The sequence below is a fragment of the Protopterus annectens genome, chromosome 7.part1, assembly GCF_019279795.1.
Source record: "Protopterus annectens isolate FY-2018-M chromosome 7.part1, PAN1.0, whole genome shotgun sequence".
In the NCBI taxonomy this organism is placed as follows: Eukaryota; Metazoa; Chordata; order Ceratodontiformes; family Protopteridae; genus Protopterus; species Protopterus annectens.
The window spans coordinates 422,937,436-422,961,924 of record NC_056740.1 but is presented as its reverse complement, the minus strand read 5'-3'; the positions used below and the strand labels follow the sequence as shown (position 1 = coordinate 422,961,924).

Below are 24,489 nucleotides of genomic sequence, written 5' to 3'. Positions count from 1 at the left end.
ATATCCAGAGGATATTCGATCCCCTTTCACTCGCACCCCAAACCAACAAAAGGAATCCCAGACATTACACCCAGTCTACGGGATGTAGCATCCGTAGTGGTCCAGAAACTATTGCAAAAGAGAGTCATCCAGCCAGTCCCAGCAGACCAACAAGGATCCAGAACTTACTCAAGGTTCTTTTTGGTACCAAAGAAGACAGGGGACTGGAGACCTATTCTGGACCTCAGCAGACTCAACAGATATGTGGTGGACGAAGTTCCAGATGGTCACGCTTCAGTCCATTCTCCCATTTCTAGGGAAGGACAATTGGATGTGCTCTATCGATCTCCAGGATGCGTACTACCATAGCAAAATGGAAAGGCCATCCAGGGATCATCTGTGCTTCCGGCTGGGAGCCAGTCATTTCCAGTTTCGGGCCCTGCCCTTTGGTCTCACTACAGCCCCAGTGTGTTCAAATGCATGGCAGTGGTCATAGTTCACTTTAGACATTCAGGAATCCAGATGTTTCCTTACTTGGACGACTGGCTCCTTACCGCCCCCACCAGGCATCAGTTTATTCGGGCAAGGGACGCTACCAGGGATCCATGTTCACAGCTGGGCATTATGATAAATTTTAAAAAAGTTTGCCTTATTGCTATCACAGCATACAGTCTTTATAGGAGCAGAGGAGCAGACTTGGACACGGTCAGCATGTCCCTGAAGCCCCCCCCCCCCCCCCGAAAGAGTGATTGTCCTCCAACAACAGATTGTGGATCTCCGGTCAAAACGAAAAGTACCAGCATCACAGATTCTCAAACCGCTTGGCACTATGGCAGCAGCGCTTTTTGCAATACCCCTTGTGAGATCTCACATGCACATTCTTCAGTGGCTGCTATTCATGCAATGGACATTTCAGGAGTTACCCTTGAATCATCTAGTTTTGATTACAGACTCTTGCAAGAAAGACCTTTGCTGGTGGCTAACGTCTGAGACTGTGACTGTGGGCCGCCCATTTATTCTCCCCTCTCCAGTAGCAATGTTAACCATGGATGCCTCCCTGATCGGGTGGGCGGCATTATCAGGAACGGACAGCCCAAGGTACTTGGCAGGCTCATTTGCACATAAACGTCCTGGAGATGAGAGCGGTTCTTCTAGCGTTACAGGCCTTTCAAGACTCTCTTCCCCTTGGCACGATTGCAGTCCAGTCAGACAACATGTCAGTAGTCTGGTACATAAACAAGGAGGAAGCAAATCCTACCCCCAGTGTCGAGAGGCTCTGAGATTATGGAATTGGGCAGAGTCCACCCAGCGTTTTCTGATTGCAATGCACATCCCGGGGAGAACCACCGGAATAGCAGACAGACTCAGCAGAGCTATTCTGCTACCTCACGAGTGGTCTCTCAAGAACGAAATAGCGGAAATTATTTTCTGCAGCTGGGGCCAGCCTTACTGCGACCTTTTTGCCACCTCCACAAACACTAAGTGCATTAACTACTTTGCCCTGATCCCTCAACAGGGACAATCCTTGAGGGACGCACTTGTCCACGATTGGCCTCTGGGACACCTTTATGCTTTCCCCCCTTTCCACTGATTATGAAAGTTTTGCAGAAAGCCAGTTTTCTGGGCAGGACACTTTATCGTAATTGCCCCATATTGGCCTTGTCAAATTTGGTTTACCTTTTTGAAGCCTCATCTACTAGAGGAGCCTTGGATCCTGGACCCAGTGCCAGATCTGTTGACCCACTCGTCAGGAGCTCTTCATCCCTCTCTTCAGTCCATCAAACTGACAGCTTGGCTGCTCCAATTCCCAGAATAGCCAGGTTCCAGAATTTATCAGAAGCGCAACATATCCTTTTGTCGTCACACACATCATCTGCTAGGAAACTTTACCTCAGTAAGTGGAAAAGGTTTTCCATCTGGGCACAACAGAATAACATTTCCCCTTTCCAGGCAACTATATCAGATATACTGGAATTCCTAACAAAACTGTTCAATGAAGGAGTTGCAGCAGCAACCATTTGAGTCCAACTCACTGCTATTTCTAATTTTCATTTAGGTGCATCTGAAAATGGTATCATGTCTCATAAGCTGGCTAAGGCTTTTTTGAAAGGTACGATGCACTTAAATCCACCGATCAGATGTCCTACTACTCCGTGGAACTTAAGTCTAATCTTGTATCTTTCTGGGAAGACCTTTGGGTAATCCTGTTGGCAGGTTGCCCACAGTCGACCTGAATTCTAAAGTCTTGGGTCCTGCGTCGGTTGCTGTCACCCCTTCCCTGACGTCAAGTCGTCAGGGGTATAAAAGATGCAGCCGACGCCATTTTCTTCAGTCTTTCTTGCCGCACGGTGCCCGAAGCAGAAGCAGTTCGCAAATGCTGGTCGGCCGAATCCTGCGATTTTCATGTTCGAGTTTCAGATCCGAAGTCTTCATTAAAGCTAAGTACCCCATTGGGGAAACTTTTTTTCTTGCTCCAGACCGATGTCAGAAAAAGTTAATAATTGTATTTCTTGTGGAAAACAAATACCTCATAAGGACTTTCATTCTTACTGTATTCCTTGCCTAGGCCCTGACCATAACGTTTCAGGTTGTCGGTTTTGTGCTAGATTTAACCAACGCACTATTAAGAAGTCGGTATGACTTTGCATTAAACTACTTTGAACGCAGGTTTAATTATCCAGAAATGTCATCGGATAGTCATCCGACTACGAGTTCACAAAAAACGCAAAGAGAAAGAAAAAGATAGACAACCGCGGCCCAACACCGACAACGAAGCTTTTCCTAAGCCAGTCGCCGGTTCTCAGTGAGGTGCCTTCGCAGCCCCTGACGCCCGCTACTTTAGAGTCGCAGGCTGCTACTGACTCCCATGTGGCGTCGGCTAGGCCGCTGGAAACTCAGGGTGTTGGAGCCTCGGACACTATTCCTTCAGATGGATCCTGAGCCGCTGAGCAGGCACCGGCTTCTGAGGGTGTTTTCAGACCGAAGCATCAGTACTTCAAACCGACTTCAGCTTCAAAGGCAAAGACTAAAGCACCTCTAAAGACAAAGAAACAAACTCAAGAGCCACGTGGACAGGCCTCCATGCCCAAAAAACAGATGCTCAAAATGGCCGAAGACTTGACCTTGATCAGGAGTTCCCATCCCCCTCCTGATAAGAGCCTAGGCAAGAGACAGACTCTGAATCTTCAGATCAAGTTTCTATTTCTTCTGATTCCTCTTCTGATCGGGAATACCCCCCCCCCCCCATGAGGATTCTGATGCTGAAGAATCTGTTCCTTCATCTTCTCCTCCTGAGGACTATTCTTTTGGGGAAACCTTGCATACCATGAGGGAGCATTTCCACTGGGAGAGCCAAGATTTTTCAGAATCTAAAAAGAGGCTCAGAGACTTCCTTTTACTACCTCAACACAGGCCTCTAGCCACTCCACCTGTGTTAGACATTGTAGATGATGTGTTTTCAGAGTATAGTCTGACCCCTGATTCCTTACCTCCAGCTCCTGTTAAGCCTGACCGATATTACAGGGTTCCTGACTCTCATAAATTCCTTTTCAAAAACCCTGCTGCAGACCCAGAAACTATTTCCCAGGGTCCCAAAGGGGTTAAGGCTTCCGCTGCAAAAAAACCCTACCTCCCTCTGACAGAGATTCTAGGGCACTGGACAGATGGGGAAAAAAGGTTTACACATCTGCTACCTTGGTTATAATGGCCTTAAACTGTCAGTTTCATATGCTCAAATATCAGCAATATGTCATGGCATTGCTTAAACAGAAAATGTTGTTAAACTCTGAATGTGCAGAAAACAAGGAAATTTATTTATTTATTTTACATTTGTTGACCGGGCTAGTCTGGCTGGATACATGTCCATTTTCAGAGGAGAAAGAGGAGAAAAAAATACTAAATACAGTACAGTACAAATAAAAATAATTAATTATAAAATATTAAAAAAAAAATCAAAACATCACAATCACAAAATGAGAGATGATTCAGGAGATGCACATTTGAGCAGTCAGTTAATACCATATTAGCAATTTTACATAGAATGTTAGTACAGTTTAATTTTCTGTTTGAATTGAGGCAGGGATGTAGTCAAAGTTATGTCACAAGGTAAGAGATTCCAGCATTTACCTATAGTGTTAGTGAAAAGAAACAACAACCTGTGTGTTGTTTGCCTTTATTGATTTAGTCATAAGTTTACTAGAGGAGGCGATTTCAGATTATTATTATTATTATTAGGAGTTGAGAGAGTATAGGGGTGTTGTGTGTAATATGTTGTGAGCTATAGTGAGTTGAGAATTTTTAGGTAGTTTTGAAATTGCCAGCCAAGTTGCTTTAGATTTATACATTGGTGAGTCCTAAAGGAGTTTCAAGTTTGTTAAGGAGATGGGTTTGAGCACATTTGGTTCTTGTTGCTGGTTTTTGTTAACAACCTTGATGGGATTGTCAATGGTTATTCCAAGAAGTTTAGTAGTTGGATCAGGCGAGATGATAGTGCCATTATTAATGGTAAAGTTTAAAGGAGAAAACTGTTTAGAAAACCAAGTTTCTACTTTGTTAATAAGGAGAGAAGAAGGTAGAATCATCTGCATATTGTAAGTCTGAAGGGAAGATGTTGGTGGACCTAGAATGGAGCGAACTCCGATGGAAATGGGCAAGAGAATTACTGCTTGTTGTCTGTTGTTAAGGTAAGATTTAAACCAATTTGTGGCTAGTTTATCACATTGAGAGAGTGGTTAACCATGTAAGCTTTTGAGAGATCAATGAAAAGAGAATGGTTGTTTCGATTTTTGTTGATAGTATCTATAAAGGAGAGAAGGGCAGTATTGCATGCAGCTGAACAAGTTGGAAAGCATACTTTGCAATGTGGTTTTGATTCTCTGGAGGCCTCATGCAGGGCCGCAGTTACGGGTTCTGTAATTAGGAGGCATGCTTGGTTAAAGGAACAAAATCTGCCTGATCATGTCAAAGTTAAATTATTAGATGCACCTTTACAGCATGATACTTTGTTTGGTGTTAAGGCAGAAGTGTTAAAGAAAATGGAAGACAAAGCTAAATCTATGCAAGCTGTCAAAGATTTTTTTTACAAGTACAGCCACCTAGGTTTAGTAGACACTGGCCTACAAAGAATTGGTCTTTTCCTGTGTCAGACAGACCTCAAAGGGGCAGATCCAGACGCCCTAGAGGCAGAGCGCGTTCAACATGCTGGGTCCAGAGAAAGGTGTTGAAAGTAGAAAGCTTAGACCCAAGAGTTTTTAGAATGAATGATTAACAGATGGCGCAAGATTTGTGATAGTGTTCCAGGCTTAAGAGAAAAAGACACTTGGTATACAAGTCCTTGCACAGAAACTGCCTACCACACCTGCACTTACCCTCCTAACATGTACAACTTTCAACAACTACCGTCAAATAAAAAGAAAGGTTCCCCAATGGGGCACTTGTCTGAATAAACAATCAAAGAAAAGGAACCAATGACCAAACAGTGAACAGTCCAATGGACACATGACTTGTGTTTAGGCTGTAGGTGAGAATCTGGGGATCCACACTTGTACATCCATCTATACACCTTAATGCATACAAGTTGAGGTCATACGACCTGTGGAAGGTAAAGCTCTGGTAGCCCAGACAGATGTCAGCAGTGATGACCCATATTATCAGGAACACTGCAACAGTAGTTTCAGTCAGGACATTTATCCACAGATCTAATCTGTTTCTTCAAAGACCTTCTAGACATGGAATATGTCGGAATATTCAAACTGGACATTTAAGACATTTTTTTGCAACAGTTTTTGCCACAATACAGTTTTTCTTGGAGGGGACTTAAGGAATCTGTCTGCAACTTTGTGATTACTGCTGCTCTTAATCTAATTAATCTAATTAAGCTAAATCTATGCAAACTGTCAAATTTTTTTTTTTACAAGTACAGCCACCTAGGTTTAGTAGACACTGGCCTACAAAGAATTGGTCCTTTCCTGTGTCAGACAGACCTCAAAGGGGCAGATCCAGACGCCCTAGAGGCAGATCCCAGGCACAAGGTTCATACAGGTCAAAGCAATGGGGTGCGTCTACCTCTAAAGTTGGAGAAGACAAATCACAACTATACAGGAAACTGTCCCAATGACTTACCCTTGCCTGCACCAAGCACTTATCTCTTGGCAGCACACTTAGGGGAAAAATTAGCACTTTTTTCTCAAAACTGGCATATTATAACCCAGGACAAGTGGGTTCTAAATATAGTGTCACAAGGCTACAAGTTCCATTTCCATACCCTGCCAAAGGCAAACGGCTGGCCAGATCTGCCAAAAAATCAATGGGCAGAGGCACAAAACCAATGGACATGGGGGCCATTCAACAAGTACCAGAGCAAGAGCAGGGACAAGGATTTTACTCAAGACTGATGTCCTTCAAGGATGCATCTGCAGTCCTAACAAATGGGTTGTCCTGCCTCAGGCAGCCCTTCGGTCGGCCGGATTCCAAAGTCTGGGTCTGGCCTCGGCTGATGTCGCACTTCACCCGACGTCATAGCTGCAGTTCAGCGGGTATAAAGGCATCAGCCAACGCCATTTTCCTCAGTCTTTCTTGCCGCGTGGCGCCCGAAGCAGAAGCTGTTTGCAAGTGCCGGTCGGTCAGAACCAGAGATTGCTACTACTACCGAAGACTTCTAAAAAGCTAAGTACCCCGTTGGGGACTCTTTCTTGCCTCAGCCGATGTCAGAAAAAGTGAATAACTGTTTAACTTGTGGGAAACAAATACCTCATAAAGATTTCCACTCTTTCTGCCTACCTTGTTTAGGCCCAGACCACGACATAGCAGCTTGTCTAGCCTGTGCTTCTTTCAACCGACGGACACTTAGACGTCGGTTAGAATTTGCTGAGGAGTTTTTCGGCTCCGCTTTTGCTTACAACATGCCGTCGGAAACTCCAACTTCTCAATTAGCTAAAAAGCGCAAGGAAAAGGACCGACACTCGCAGTTGTTAAGTCAACTGCGAGTGTCTCAGTTTCGGCTGAAACCGATTCCTCAGTTCTTAGAGCAGAGCCCCCTGAGCCAGTTTCTTCAGATTACTCCTCTGATGATTCAGAAAATACAAACCCTCCAGAGGGCCCTTATTCTCCTTATGAGGACTCTGATGCAGAAGACTCCATTCCTTCTGCCTCTCCGCCTGAGGAATTTTCTTTTGGGGAAACCTTGCATGCTATGAGGGAACAATTTCAATGGCAGGGCCAGGATTTTTCAGACTCTAGGAAAAGGCTTAGGACCTTTTTGCATTTGCCACAGCATAGGCCTTTAGCCATTCCTCCAGTACTTACTGTTGTGGATGATGCATTTAATGATGCTTGTACTGCTCCTGATTCACTTCCTCCGGCCCCTGCTAAGCCCGACAGGTACTACAGGGTCCCGGACACACATTATCATTTGTATAAGGCTCCTTTTGCAGATCCTGAAACTATTTCTCAGGGACCCAAGGCAGTAGCAGCTACCTCTGCCAAAACCCCCCCTCTGAAAGGGAATCTAGGGCCTTAGAGAGATGGGGTAAAAAAGTGTATACTTCTGCTACTCTTTCGGCTAGGGCCTTAAACTGTCAATTCCACATGATTCAGTATCAGGAATTTATGTTAGATCAGTTAACTAAAAAACTGTCCTCGCCTGAACCATTAGACAAAAAATCTCTTCAGGAAATGGTACATAACATTCAGCAGGTCAGTAATCATTCCTTAAAATGCGGCTATGATGCACTGGAGGCTTCCTTTAGATCAGTTATGACTGGTACAGTGATCAGAAGGCATGCATGGTTAAAAGAGCAGTCCTTACCAGACCATGTAAAATCAAAGCTCCTAGATGCTCCCATGGATAAGCAAAATTTGTTTGGATCCCCTGCACAGCAGGTGCTGAAGAAGGTGGAAGAGAAAGCAAAATCTGTCCAGACAGTCAAGGATTTCTTACAGGTCCAGCCTCCAAGGTTTAGTAGAAACTGACCTTCCAAGAATTGGTCCTTTCCAGACACCACCAGAGCAGAGAGGCAGGAATAGGCCCAAGAGGCAGGGGTCCATCCAGAGGTGCCTACAGGGGCGTCAGTGGCAGCCTAACAACCAGCGAAGTACTGCCACAGATCCAGCCACTACCACTTCCACAGGACAATCACAGTGACTTGGCTCTGAGACCGCCTACCAGGGAACAACTAGAAGCACCCTTAGGCGGAAAGCTAGCCTTATTTTCAGTAAACTGGCATTACATCACAGGAGACAAATGGATTTTACAGACAACAGACCAAGGTTACAGGTTTCACTTCCATACTCTACCAAGGAAGAGAGGAATGCCAAACCTACCTCCAAATCAAAAGACAAAAGCTCTAGAACAAATAGACCACTTAATAAGGATGAGAGCTATAGAAAAGGTACCGTCTATGGAACAAGGGCAAGGATTTTACTCCAGACTTTTCCTGGTGCCAAGAAAAGAAAACCAATGGAGACCTATTCTCGACCTGTCCGCTCTGAACACATATCTCATTGTTCCAAAATTCAAAATGCTGCCCCTACAGCAGCTTCTTCCCATGCTGGGCAAGGAGTCTTGGCTGGTAACTCTAGATCTCAAGGAGGCATACCTGCACGTCCCCATACGACCAAATTGCAGAAGATACCTCAGATTTCTTGCAGGATCAGAGCATTATCAATTCTCAGCATTGCCCTTTGGCTTATCTACTGCGCCCAGAGTATTCACGAAATGCCTGGCATCAGTAATTGCTCATTGCAGGCTTCAGGGAATTCAAATTTACCCTTACCTGGATGACTGCCTGTTACAAGCGGACAACAAAACAAATTAGCAAAAGATTTGAAAAAGGTCATTCATCTGCTGCAAGCCCTGGGATACACAGTCAATATAAAAAAGTCAAGGCTGATACCATCCCAAAGGATAACTTTCTTGGGTGCAGAACTGGACACATCAAATCAAATGGCATCCCTCACAGCAGAAAAGCAGAAGCACCTTCCTCTCTATTTCATGGCATTAACAAAGCAGAACCAGCTAACAGCAAGGAAAGTCCTGCAAGCCCTGGGTTACATGGCATCCTGCATAATATTGATTCCATATGCCAGACTACATATGAGGAAGTTGCAATGGTACCTAAGGAATTTATGGTCTCAGCACAAGCACAGCCTAGAAACCCAAATTCCAATATTTCCATGCCTGAAGCAAGAATTCCAATGGTGGGCTCAGGCCTGTCAATTGAACAAAGGACTGCCCTTCCACAGCCCTCAACCAAGCCAGACAATCACCACGGACGCCTCAGACCTCGGTTGGGGGGCACACATGCTGGACAAGTGCATACAAGGCTTATGGACTCAAGACCAGCTGAACCTACACATAAATCAAAAGGAGATGCTGGCAGTAAAACTGGCAATTCAGACATTCAGACCGTTTCTTCAACAGGGTCAATTGCTGATAAGGACGGACAACACCACAGTTATGTGGTACATCAACAAACAGGGAGGCACACATTCATACCCTCTATGCCGGATGGCAATGGACCTCTGGAATGTGGCCCTGAGCTTCAACATTCAGCTACAGGCAATATTTGTACCAGGAAAAGAAAATATACTAGCAGACATCCTCAGCAGAACTACCACGGATGCCCACGAATGGATGCTGTATCCAGACATCTTCAAATCCATTACAAGGAAATGGGGACTACCAGAAATAGACTTATTCGCATCCCCACACAACCACCAATTGAAAAAATTCTGCACAAGGGCATACCACCCACTTGCTTGGAAGGTGGACTCCCTATCCTTCAGTTGGGAAAACCTGACAGCATATGCATTCCCACCTCTTCCTTTGATGCACAAGGTGCTATTGAAGATCAAAGAAGACCGCCCAAGGATCATCCTGATAGCTCCGGACTGGCCGAGGCAGCTTTGGTACCCATTACTGAGGAGTATGTCTCGGGAACAAATATGGCCTCTGCCCCTAGTTCCCTTACTGCTAACACAGAACAACTTCAAAACCCTGCATCCAAACCTAAAAACGCTGCAGCTAGCTGCCTGGAACATTGCATAAGACAAAATAACCCAGATTTATCTCAAAGGGTTAAAGACATTATCTTGGAGGCTCGCAGACCCTCAACAAGGAAAACTTATTCAGCAAAATGGAAAAGATATCTCATTTGGAGTGCAGCAAAGGAGAAAATGTGTCACTGGTAAACATAGCTAACATCCTGGAATACTTGGCAGAACTTTTCCACAATGGCCTGTCCTATTCTTCCATTAAGATTCATGCATCAGCTATTTCAGCAGAATACAACATGGACCCTCCAGTCTTCTCACATCCTCTACTCAGGCAGTTTCTGAGAGGAATTAAAAATGTAAAACCACCAAGGAAGCCACCATTGCCCGCATGGGACTTGAAATTTGTGCTAGAAAAGTTGACACTCCCTCCTTTTGAGCCAGCAGCAACAGCAGAATTACAGTACTTATCATGGAAAACTGCTTTCCTGCTTGCAATCACTTCAACAAGAAGGGTTTCTGAATTACAGGCATTAATGGCAGTACAGCCCTTCCTTATCTTCCATCAAGATAGTGTCCATGAGAACTAATCCTACTTTTATGCCTAAGGTGTCTTTAAACCAAGCTATCCACCTGCCTACATTCTTGAACAGGGAGAAAGACTATTACATACCTTGGATGTACATAGGCAATTGCTCTACTACCTGGACAGAACCAAGAGCAATAGAAAAACTGACCAGCTACTGGTAGCATATGCAACAGGAATGGAAGGAAAAGCAATTTCAAAACAGACAATCTCAAAGTGGATAGGAAATTGCATTAGATTTTGTTACTCTTACCATGGAAAGACAACTCCAGAAAACATCAGACCTCACTCCACAAGGGCTAAAGCCACTACTACAGCTTTCTTACGAGGAGTGGCTACCAAAGACATTTTATAGGCTGCTACTCGGAGCTCCGTGCATACATTTGCCAAGCATTATAATCTACCCTTATACTCCAGATCCTGAGCAGGTTTTGCCACTGCTGTTTTGCAAGGGATCTTAACTACACCATAATCTTATTAGTACCTCCTCCCCCAGTTTGGCTATGGTATTCTACCCATTTGTTAGGACTGCAGATGCATCCTTGAAGGACATAGTACAGTTTTGTACCTACCATAAATGTAGATGTCCGAGAGGTATGCATCTGCAGTCAGGATTACCCTCCCTCCTTCCCTCTGTGGTACTCCTAGGGTATTTGCCCATCTTCTAGCTAGCTGGGGAATCTATTATGGTGTATTTGTTTGTATATATGTATATACATGTTTATTTTTATTTGCTCTCTGTTATTTGGAAACTTTTACATTTATCCAAATTTAGCCTTCCTAGAGGGCACCTGGCATCTGGGGCAAGAAACACTGAGGAAAATGGCGTCGGCTGATGCCTTTATACCCGCTGAACTGCAGCTATGACGTTGGGTGAAGTGCGACATCAGCCGAGGCCAGACCCAGACTTTGGAATCCGGCCGACCGAAGGGCTGCCTGAGGCAGGACAACCCATTTGTTAGGACTGCAGATGCATACCTCTCGGACATCTACATTTATGGTAGGTACAAAACTGTACTTTCCTTGTACCCAGAAAAGACAAGGCCTAGAGACCAATACTGGACCTGTGTATTCAGCACATTCCTGGATATACTAAAATTCAAAATGTTGACTCTGCAGCAGCTTTTGCCCATGCTGGGCAAGAACACTTGGCTTGTGACTTTAGACCTAAAAGAGGCATACCTGCATGTCCCAATCAGACAATCATGCAGAAGATACCTCAGATTCAAGGCTGGCTCAATGCATTACCAATTCTCTGCACTGCTCTTTGGCTTATCTACTGCACCCAGGGTCTTTACAAAGTGCCTGGCACCAGTAATTGCATTCTGCAGACAAAGAGGAATACAAATATATCCTTACTTGGACGACTGTCTAATTCAAGCAGAGAACAAGGACATTCTTCTACAGCATCTGGCGTTTGTGAAAAGACTTCTAACATGCCTAGGGTGCACAGTCAACGAAAAGAAATCAAAACTAGTACCCTCTCAAGAGATAATATTCCTGGGTGCAAGCTTAAATACAACTGCCCAGATGGTTTATCTCATGCCAGACGAACAAAGGCAACTGGCTACCTATTTCAAAATATTGGCAACAAAGGCCCAGTTATCTGCAAGAAAAATTCTGCAGGCTTTGGGCTTCATGGCATCCTGCACCCTACTAATTCCATATGCAAAACTGCATATGAGGAAACTTCAATGGTACCTAAAAAGTGTTTGGACTCAACATTGCCACAGCCTAGAAACAATGATTACTCTCATTCCCTGCCCTGCAACAGGAGTTTCGATGGTTGGCGAAGGCTTGTCAGCAGAACAAAGGACAGCCATTCACATTACCCCCAGCCAGGCAAAACCTAACGGATGCATCAGATTATGCCTGGGAAGGCAGGAAGATGCATTCAGGGTGCATGGTCCGCAAACCAAATGCATCTACATATCAATCAAAAAGAGATGCTAGCTGTTCAAAATGCCCTGACAGCCTTCAAGGACCTACTTCATCCTGGACAATTATTGATAGACAGACAACACCACGGTCATGTGGTATATAAACAAGCAGGGGGCACAAATTCTTACCCACTTTGCAGACTAGCCATGGCTTTGTGGGACACAGCATTGACTTGTCAAGTTCATCTGCAGGCACAATTCTCGCCAGGAAAGGAAAATACTCTGGCAGACAAACTAAGCAGAAACCTCATGGATCCCCACGAGTGGCAGCTGGATCCTCAAGTCTTCAGCATGATAACAAGGAAATGGGGATGCCCGGACATAGATCTATCTGCCTCCCCTCACAACTACCAACTAAAAAGATTCTGCACAAGGACTTATCACAGACCAGCATGGAAAGTGAATGCCCTATCAGTATATGCCTTTCCTCCACTGCCTCTCCTCCCCAAGGTACTCCTAAAGGTCAGACAGGAGAAACCAAAGATGATACTGATTGCCCCAGACTGGCCCCGCCAGTACTGGTATCCGATCTTAAGGAACTTGTCTCAATGCCCAGCCTGGACCTTACCTCAAATACCTTATCTACTGTCCCAACAAAACAATTAGATGCTGCACAGCAAACTCAGGACTCTAAACCTGGCAGCATGGCGGATAATGTAGGCATACAAAGCACACTTCTCAGTAAAGCTGTGATGGATGTCATTTTGTAAGCCAGAAGGCCTAGTACTAGAAAATCTTATGCTGGAAAATGGAAGAGATTTTGTGCTTGGAACCAGACACAAAGAACTGATACAGCTGTACCAAATATTCCTCAGATTTTACAATACTTAACTGAGATGCTGGACAAAGGCCTATCTTTTTCATCTATTAAAATTCATGCCTCTGCCATTTCGGCTCATTACAATACAGAGCCACCAATCTTTTCTCATCCTTTATTAAGGCAGTACCTCAGAGGAGGCGTCACTGATCAGTACTAGCAAGAAACTACGATCCCTCATAAAATCTTCTAAGGCCAGCTTTGAAAGAAAAATTGCACAAGACACTAAAGATAATCACAAGGCCTTCTTTAGTTATCAGAAACCTGGGAGGTATCTCCCAGATATGCTCTGAGTTAGTGCAAAATGACAAAAAATTCACTGAACCCACAGACATTGCCAACATCCTGGCAGAAAGGTTCAGTGCAAACTTCTCCCCCCCCTTCCCCTCCAAAAGAGCAAATGTCTATCCCAACAGAGTGTAGCCTTCCTGAGATCACAGATGCACAGGTGAGAGCTGCCCTCTCCAAAGCAAAAAACACAGCATCAATGGGACCAGACGGTGTCCCGGGCTGCATCTTACACGAGTTCCAAGAACTAAACCCTCATATAAAGTCACTGTTCAATCTCAGCCTTACTACAGGATATATTCCCAAGGAATGGCGTACAGCAACAGTGGTACCACTCCACAAAGGTGGTGCCACAACAGACCCCGGAAACTATTGCCCTATAAGCCTGACTAGCCTGGTCTGCAAAGCTATGGAAATCATAAACAAAGACATTGGGAACCTCCAGACACTGGATCCTACCCAATTCGGCTTCGTTAAGGGCAGATCTTGCCTCTTGAACCTGGTCGACTTATTTGAAACAGTTACCAAAGCCATAGATAAAGGGAAGGTAGTCCACACAGCCTACCTGGACCTCGCAAAGGCCTTTGACACAATACCCCACTCGGGCATCATAAATAAGCTCACCAGCTTAAATATCAACCCCAATGTCACAAGATGGGTTGCAGACTGGCTCAGGGATAGAACCCACATGGTCAGAATAGCAGGTGCCATGTCAGACTCTAAACCAGTTACAAGTGGTGTCCCACAAGGCTCAGTCCTGGGACCTCTCTTGTTGGGTATATATTTCTCCGAGGTACAGGCTAACACGGGTGGACTGTGGCTGACCAAGTTCGCAGATGACTACAAATTGGGTGCTATAATCGACGCTCCGACTGACGCAAGCATCCTCCAAAAGGGTCTCACAGAGACGGATAACTGGTGCCAGAGCCATGGCCTAAAGCTAAATGCCAAAAAGTGCATAGTCATCCCCTTTGGAAAAAACAAAGTGCCCACAAATTACCACGTAGGTGATAATCCATTAAGTACGGAAGAAGTAATTAGGGACTTGGGGACCCAAGTAGATGGCAATCTCTCCTTTGACAATCACGTTGCCAAAGTGGTTAGAAAGACCTATGTAGCCCACCTTATCATGAAAGGGTTCACATCTAGATCAAGAGAGGTCATTGTGCCCCTCTGCTCATCACTTATCAGGCCCATAATTGAGTACAATGCCCCATTTGGGATGTACCTTACCCGACACCTTCAGCAACTGGAAAGTCCCCAAAAGTATCTCACCAAGAGGATCAAGGGGCTCAAACGGATGCCCTATGCAGTTCGGCTAAAGAAACTCCAGCTCTACTCAGTTGCGTACCGCCTACTCAGAGGCAATCTGTGTCTGACGTATAAAGCCATGTCCAACCCAGAGTTAATGGACATGCTTCACCTCAGGAAATCTAATTCCCTTAGAGCTACACGCTCCAGGGACCTGACCCTCAGCACAGAAATAAATAGGACATGCTGGAGGGACAGATTCATATCCCAGATGCTCCCCTCACTCTGGAACAAAATCCCAATCCATGTCAGGCAGAGCCCCTCACTGACTCTCTTCAAGAGAAATCTTGCCGAATGGATGGGAGATCGTAACTTTACCCCTGGGCTCTCTTCTGTGTCGCTGCTTGACGGAGGTACAGTAAACAAACCTTAAAAGGGCTACCTTCTGTGACCTACTATACAGAGGCAGTCAACTAATCTAAAAGGGTGGCAAAAGCCAAACATAATCTGGCTAAGCTTATAAATGCCCTAGGGCAGATAGCCTAGTATCAACCTATGAACCTATGAGCCAAAAACCTAAGATCTCCAAGGAGATCACCAATACCTGCGTGGGACCTCACCTATGTCTTGGAAAAACTCACCCTGCCTCCTTTTGAGCGAGCTGCTACAGCTGATATAAAGTTTTTATCTTGGAAAACAGCTCTGCTCCTAGCAATAACTTCTGCAAGACGAGTATCAGAGCTACAAGCACTCATGGCTGTGGAACCTTTTATCACTGTTTTATCCAGACAGGGTCTCTCTGAGGACAAACACAACATTTATACCTAAGGTGGTGTCCAGTGTGACCCTTAACCAAACTGTTCATTTGCCAACTTTTTATCCAAATCCACAGAACAAGGGGGAGAGAATTCTGCATTTTTTGGATGTACACAGACAGCTTAGATTCTATTTGGACAGAACCAAAGTTTTCAGGAAGACACAGCAATTACTAGTGGCATATGCTGCAGGACCACAAGGAAAGGCTATCTCCAAGCAGACTATTTCAAAGTGGATAGGCCACTGCATTCGTTTCTGCTATTTACAGCATGGCAAGCCAGTGCCTAAGGGCATTAGGCCACATTCAACCATAGCTGCAGCCACGTCAGCAGCCTTTCTCAAGGGAGTACCAAGCAAAGACATTTTAGAAGCTGCTACTTGGAGTTCAGTGCACACTTTTACTAAGCATTATAATCTGCCACTCTACTCTAAATCCAGGGCAGGCTTTGCCACTGCAGTTCTGCAGGGCCTCATAGCCGCTCCTAATGCGGTTTAGCGCCAGCCTCCCAACCATAGCTTTGGGACTCCTCCCAAATGTAATGACTGCAACAGTGAAACACGAAGAACATAGTACAGTTGTGTACACTTACCATAAATGTAGATGTTCGAGTGTATTCACATTGCAGTCCAGGTTACCCACATGCCATCCCTCTTATTTCTACTGGAACTTATCTTTCCTTCTCTGATTATACAACCTATGTGGTGTATTTGCTTGTAGATGAAGGTAAAGTTTATATTGGTGCATGTGTTTTTATATATAAATATATATAATTTTGGCTACCCTTTAGGGGGCACCTGACATCTGGGGCAAGAAAACTGAAGAAAATGGCGTCCGCTGCATCTTTTATACCCCTGACATCAGGGAAGGGGCGACAGCAACCAACGCAGGACCCAAGACTTTGGAATTCAGGCCGACTGAGGGCAACCTGCCAGCAGGATTACCCAAATGTAATGACTGCAACAGTGAATACACTCGAACATTTACATTTATGGTAAGTGTACACAACTGTACTTTTATACTTCTGCAGCCTTCTTGGCCAGGTTACCTATAGATTGTATTTGTGCACCTGCCACCTGGTCAAATCCACAAACCTTTATATCTCATTACAAAGTAGACAAGGCCTCTAGGGACAAAGCTTCATTTGGATCTGCTGTCCTGAAATAGGTATTCTCGTGAGCCCCCCAAGATTCTGGTGCTGGGGACAGTACCCATCAGTAAGAATGAAGGCGAGATTGAACAACTTCACATTAAGAAGTTATGTACTTACCATAACGTTCCATGTGACTTGTTGTACTCGCCTTCATTATTACGACCCTCCCTCCTACCCCCTTCCTATGTTTGGAAGCACGAGAGGTTCCACTCTGGTTTTGGTTTTCGTGGAGAATTTCCTTCCACCCTGGATTTTATGATTTCCATGAAATCTGGGATAGGTTTCTACACTAGTTGGCAGCAAACAAGATCTGGGGATTGTAGTGATGCATTGTGGGATAGGGCTTTGGCCTCGAGCTGTTTGAGATCTCGAGCTTTGTTATTTGGCCGAATCGGAGCCGATGATCGGCTCCGAACCCATCAGTAATAATGAAGGCGAGAAGAACAACTCACATGGAACGTTTTGGTAAGTGCATAACTTCTTATTTCATTAGCAGTTGCAGATTTTAATAGCATTTTAATATCTTTAATGGTTTCTTGAGTTTTGATTTCAGCAGGCAGGTGGTTCCAGGTCACAGGTCCCAGTATAGAAGAAGCTCTGCTGCAGTTTTGAGTCATGCGCATGCAAGGGAGAAGCATTTGCGTTGTAAACTAGTGAGATCATAAGTGTTTTCTTGTAGTGCTAGTTTTACATTTAGAGGGAGAAGTAAATTTGTTTTGATACCTTGAAAATTTGTGTTACATGGCAGAAGTGATGACCTATTAGGCCAGTTTCCAGGCAATTTGCAGTAATGTAATAATGGGTCATCTAGAAGAATGACTTTGCTTATTTTGTTCTTTGCGGTCTGTATTCTTTGTGTATAATAGGCAGAATACAGAGTGAGAAAAGGGAGACAATATTCCAGTTTGGGTATTGATATATTTTTGGCAATGGGTAGACTGGCTCTTGGAGAGAGAAAATGACGGAAGTCTAGCAGTTTGTGCTGAGGACTTTGAGGATGTTACTTAACTAGGCAGTGCTCTTTGGGGCAATTAGGAATTTGGGCTAGGCTCCTTAATGGTCTCCTAAACTGCATGCCTAGTAAATACCTGTGAACTGATCTTGTGACAAAGTTTCAGTTGAGCTAATACTTCATTAGTTATAATGCATGTATGTGTAGTGAAGAAAAAAGTAATCTCAAGTATAAGGTGTGGGTATCTATGTTCAGTGACACTGAGAAAGGTATTCTTATTATGATCTCTTGTGAGAATGGTGGGGATACGATGTACTTAACTACAGAGAAGACAGCAACATTAAGTTTTCTTGGGATTAATTAGAAGCTTTTTACCCGCGGTAGTGGTGCTGCGGTAGAGTTGTCGCCTCACAGCAAGACGTCCTGTTAGATTCTCAGCTAGAGCGTCTTCTGTGTGGAGGCATGCATGCATGGGCGTGCCTTCGTTGAAGGTTGTGCGTCAGGGCTGGTAACTCGGCACGTAAAAATCCACTACCAAACATTAGCAGAACGGAGTTCCCCTGTGGCGACCCCTAACCGGGATAAGCCGAAAGACACAACAATTAGAAGCTTTTTAGAGAAGGATCAGCTGCATATTAAGTTATCTTACATCTTGTTTTGTAGGTCACTGTGGTTTGTACTAGATAGAGCGATTGGTAGCAGTAATTCCAAAAGAGGTCAAGGACTCTAGCTGTCTGGCCTGTTTTAAGCAGATATCCATTTTTGGCCTTAATTATGTAGTTTGTCTCTCTTAAAGCAAGAAGGCTGGAAATAATTATGCCTAGTCTAGTGGGGAGGGACCAGTGTGGATTCATTATTAAGTAGACTGACATTTGATAATACCCTAAGGATGTGTATCATACAAAATGAAGCAGAAAGGGAAAAAGAGGGAACTAGTAATACGTTTAGATGTGGGGAAGGCATTTAAAGGTGCACTGGCCATGGTGTGGTCAGTATTGCATCATATGCTCTTTGGGGAGTCTTTCATTACACCGATCAAAGAGATTTATAAAGGATCCCCTGCATTTATAAAAGTGAATGTAAGATTAAAGGAAGAGTTTTCAGTTGAGAGGGAAGCAAGGTAAGGATGCCAGTATCCCTCCCCTATTTGCTCTGTGTCTTAAGCCATTGGTCCAATGGATAAGATCCTTTAGTATCCAGGACTGGAAATGAGGAGAACTGGGAATTTGCAGGTGACATTTTTATGTTGCAGAGGTATGAAGAAGATATTCAGTATAATTAGGAATTTTACGAAAACGTCCATGTTACAAGGTAAATAAGATGAACACAATCTGTATAAACAATGCACCCCTTGGGATCTAATTAGAGAATGTCCTACCCTGTGGGGATATTATAATATGAAATATTTGGGACTTTGGGTCATTGTAAAATCAAAATAAGGCAATGAAAGAAACATGGGACCAAATCCTGGAAAAAGCAAGAAATGAAAGGTTATGGTGAGCGAACTAGATCAAAGGATCACGCCATTAAAAATGTTCATAGTACCTTTGATGTCTGCCGCACCGGCACTACCTTTTGATCCAGGAATGAAATTCTAGAAGCAGATTGAGGGAAATCTCCAACTGTATATGAAGAGCTAAAAAGTTGAGTAGGGGGCCAAAAAAGAGTGCTGAAGGAAGCTAGTTGTACCCCAGTTGCAAGAATATAGGGCAGCACAACTTAAGATAATTCTAAATGGAAAGAAATACTGCATGATCAGAATAAACAAGTAAGTGGAGTGAATTAGTTGGATACCTTGTCTTCAGGAGAGGAAAAGCCAACTACAAAGGAGCATCTTGGCCAGAGGGTGCAAGAAATTTTCAGGATGAGAGATTACCAGATTTGGTCATTTGAAATTTGCTCAACACGATTAGTGAAAAACAGTTCCTGTGGTATAAACACAATTGAGAATTGGGGTAAGAAATGTTTACTATTGGCAAACAGGGAGATCAAGGAATATAGAAGATCCTTTGCAAACATGAAGAAGTGAGGGGAAGAAACGTAGACCTAAACTGATTGTTATGGTTGCAAGTAAGAAAGGATGAGCCCTCAAACAGGGGACTACTAAGCACAATTTATAGGTCACTAATCAGAGACAGATGGGTTAGGAAATGGAATATATTAAGAAGTTGGCAAAGTTCAGTGGATGGGGGGTTGTTGGAAGAATCATGTTGGTGTATATGCACAGGTCCAAGACTTGCAACAAGTACTTTATTCACTGGGTAGGTTCCATAAAATCTTCATAGGTGTAATGTCCACTTGTTGGAAATGTGAGAGTAACCAAGTAGGAATGCAGCAACATGTCTTCTGGGAGTGTAGAAAACTACAAAAGTTACCTAGAACGATTGTTAAAAGGTAATATTGGTGTTTGGAAAAGAATACTTTTAAGTTGGATTGGAACAGAGAAAGTCCAAAAACATAAAGAAGCAGTGGTAGTCCTGTTACTGCTAGTGGCTATGAAATTGAATAACAAGGAAGTAGACAGCAGTAGTAGAACCGACAGTGGAGGACACGATCCAGATAATAGAGGAACAGGAGAAGTTGGAGACAAACTGGGATGAGTAGTTTGTTACATGTGAGTAAATGGGACTTGGAGGATAACATTTAGAATAAATATGCAAAAGATGGTAATTGAAGATGAGACGAGTATAATCAACCCAGACCTTCATACCACCAGAGCAAGCTGAAAAACTAGTGTGTGTTAAGCAACTGAAGGGCAAAGACAGATGTCAAGAGGTAGAAAATGAATCATTAGCTGAAATGCTAGTGTGGTAAGCAACTGGAGGACAAAGACAGGTGTCAGGAGATAGAAAATATATTTTTTAGCATTGTAACGTCTGGCTTTGGGTCATTCCTAATGTAATTAAAACTAAATTGTAAGTTAAAAAGAGTAGAGGCTGACCTCCAGAATATCCGTATGTGCACCATGCATGAAGATTGCATGAGAGAAAGTACATCTTTGTTGTTTTTTCATTAGAGGGTTAATAAATGTGTTAAGTTTGGGGAAAAAGAGTAGCAGGCCTAGTACAGATCCTTGAAGGAACAACTTTAAGTATGCCAACAGATGTTGAGGAATTATTGTACTTAATTTGGAAGGTTATCTTGCATATGTTTGGTGAATAGCTTGTTCACCAAAGGTTATTTTTTTTTTTAAACTTGCTGAGAATGATCCTGTGGTTGACCGTTTCAAAGGCCAAAGTTATAATTGCAGAGTTCTGTGGTAATATGGCCTTAGTTCATGTTGCAATACATGGTATCTGTGGTTATTACAAGGTCTGTAAGTGTGGTAAAGGCATTGAGATAGCCATGTTGTGCATCACAAAGCAGGCTTTAACTGTGAATGTGATTTAGTAGCTTATTTACTGTAGTGCATCAAGGAAATTAACTTTGTACTGCCATAAGTGTATGGTCCCCCTTACGCTACACTGTGCTATAATCCAAGCTTACTCCAAAGATGATTATCTCTACACTGCTTGCTGCAAGTATGTGTCCTCATTGCAGTGATCCCTGCTTACGACCACTTAACCAAAACAAACCTTTGCCATACTTTTTTTTTCTACCATGACTCTGAGATGGGATGTATTTCATTGTGATCCAAATGTCTAACTTCAGAGTTCTGTGCTTTTTCTTTTGTTCTGCTTCTCTAACTTGTCTGTCATTCCTGAGGATTAGTCTCAACCAAATGCCCATCAAGGCAAGTCCAATACATCAAATATGTTTTAAAAGTTTTAGTTGATCTTTGTTGGTATCCTCCCTCCAGGAGTCTCTGCTGTTGGATTTCCCTGAAAGTTTGACAAGTTTGTATTTTACTTGGTTAATATGGGTGTTAAGTCTTAAAATCGTCTTAATTTCCAAGGAGGAGCCGTGTCTTGTGTAGATGAAGTGGTTGGTTTGGGGGAGGTGCATGTCACTTTTGTACCAGACACTTCCATTGTTGTGTTATGGGGGCACCCTTATCCTTGAATGTAAGTCTTAAGATTTTTGCCAGATGTGATTGATTGGGAAGAACCCAACCCAAGAACCATAGTGGATGGTGCTTACTTAGATCAGTTGATACAGTAAGAACAAATGTTTGCACCCTTGTCAAATTTACTTTTTTTTTTTTATTTAGTATTGCTAGAGTGTGGATATGCTTTATTAGCTAATTGCAGCTTGTTTTGTTTTCTGCACAGAATGGAGAGTGTCCCGAAGAAACTATAAAGTTTGGCTTTGAGTGTATATATGTAGACAGCTGGGTAAGGAGAAAAACGTACAATGCTTTTAAGGAAAACTTAGGTTCCGGAGTCCGGCACCACTTACAGGTAAGGAGGACATAAAGATTTGTTGCCTTAACAGGAGGAAGAGAACACATTTCACCTCTAAGAAACAAGATAGCTTGGCTTGATGTAACTATGTAGTTTGTTGCAATTTTTAAATTTGAGTTTACTTCATGGCAAAAATGCTTTTCAGACAAAACTAGGCAAAATGTATTCAGTGAGGCATACTGAAGGTTAGCGAATGTCACTGCAGTGAGCTGTTTACTAACAGTATAAAAAATAGTTAAATTTATTGTGTAAGATCTTTGTGGACTTTATAGTGTCTACAGATTTGACATGGGCTTTGACAGTTTTTTCTAACTGTTTGCTAATATAAATACAACTAGCAGTATTTCCTAATGTGTGTGTGAAAAAAAAATAAAAAGTTTGATGCAAGTACTATTAATGTAGCAAAGAAAAATGCAGTTTTCTCTGCAATGGCCATTAAGGTGCTGGTCTGACTGTACCATGTTTTTGCTGAATTTTTATAGAGGCAGCTTAGTTTGTACCAGTTTTGCACAAACTGTAATAATGTATTAAATGCATCTTTGTCTTTAGTGCATTTGCATCTTATTTCATTTTTGCCTTTGAATTTAGTCATGGCTTAAAAAGGTCCAGTTAGATCTTGTGATTTATCCATTTAACAAAGACTTCTTGAGAGTTGTGGAAAGTTTCCATTTATTTACGTTTATAAATTATCAAAGTAATACAGTAAAATGAGTAATTTTGCAGGGTTTCATGCTATGACATTTTTTTGTGATCGGCATTTAGAGAAACCTAAATGCCTTCAGAGGCAACTTGGAGAGATTTCATATATTTCAAAAACAATAACACACATCTTCGTTGCTACAGTTTTAAAAATGTATGGTTGTAAGTTGTAAGAACCTAAAGTAAGGGCCATATTGTTGGAGATGTGTTAAGTCTTAATGCATGACTTTTCCTCGCTGAGCATGTTTTTATATCTTGACTTCATGCTGTATGTAATGTATAATAGGCAGTCCCTGATGTCTGTCTTAACTGCCATGCTGCATGGAACAGAAATTTGCTTTAAGAACAAATCAGATATGCTTCGTGTTTCACTGTTGCAGTCATTACATTTGGGTTATCTGCCTGCAGGTAGCCCTGAGCCGGCCTGTATACCAGAGTCTTGGATTCCTGTGTAGGATGCTGTCTCTTCTTTTATGACGTCAGGTCGTCAGGGATATAAAACATGCAGCCGATGCTATTACATCAGTCTTTCTTGCTGCGCGGTGCCCGAAGCAGAAGCAGTTCGCAAGTGCCAGTCGTCTGACTCCTGAAATTTTCGTTTTTGAGTTTCAGAACCGAAGTCTTTGAAAAAAGCTAAGTACCCTGTTGAGGATTCTTTTTCTTGCTCTTAACCGATGTCAGTAAAAGTTAACAATTGTCTTACCTGTGGAAAACAAATATCTCAAAGATTTTCATTCGTACTGCATTCCTTGCTTAGACCCAGACCACTACGTCAGTCGCTTTCAGTTTTCTGCCTTATTCAATCCCCGAACTATTCGTCATTGGTCTATTTTCGCAGCAAATTATTTTGGTACTCTGTTTAACTATGCAGAAATAGCTTCGGTAAGCCATCCGACTACCGATATTCTGAAAAAACATAAGGATAAAGACAGAGACAGACCTCATAGGTCCAAAATTGCCGACGACGCTTCCGTTAAGCTAGTCGCCAGTACTCAGTGAGGCACTTTCGCAGCCCCTGATACCCACTACTTCAGATTCGCATTTCTCTACTGAGACCCATTTGGAGTCCGATATGCCACGAGATGCTTCTTCGACTATGGAACCTGCGGATGTCTCTACCTTGGATGGGTCCGGAGTCGCTGTGCAGGCACCAGCTTCTGAGGGTGTATTCAGGCCTACAGATTTGCATTTTAAGCCGCCACCATCTTCTTCATCATGGCCTAAAACTCGACCCACACCTAGAAAACCGACGTCCAAACCGGATAGTCAGGCCCATATGCCTAAAAAACAAATGCTTAGAATGGCTGAAGACCTTATTACTTTAATTAGGGGAAGCCACCCTTCCCCCACTAAGAGACCTAGAACTGATTTTCCTGCTGATTCTTCTGATCAGGATTCTGAAATTTCTGTTTGTTCTGATGACCAGGATTTGTCCTTATCTACCCATGAGGATTCTGATGCTGAGGATTCCATTCCCTCTGCTTCCTCTCCAGAAGATTTTTCTTTTGGTGAAACCTTGCACACTCTTAGGGAGCATTTCCGCTGGGAAAGCCAGAATTACTCTGACTCCAAAAAGAGGCTTAGCAAATTCTTGCTCCTCCCTCAATACAGGCCTTCAGCTGTCCCTCCTGTTCTGGACATTGTAGATGATGCCTTCTTGGAATCTAGCCTGGCCCC

At 43.3% G+C, this 24,489-nt stretch overlaps 1 protein-coding gene across 1 annotated transcript in view; it reads left to right on the top strand.

Moving 5' to 3' along the window:
- Positions 1 to 24,489, top strand: part of IFRD2 (interferon related developmental regulator 2) — a 677,402-nt gene that overhangs the window by 455,505 nt on the left and 197,408 nt on the right. The window contains exon 10 of the mRNA XM_044078882.1: positions 21,982 to 22,110. Within this exon, the coding sequence (XP_043934817.1) occupies positions 21,982 to 22,110 (129 nt within the window). The remainder of the gene's footprint in view (positions 1 to 21,981; positions 22,111 to 24,489) is intronic.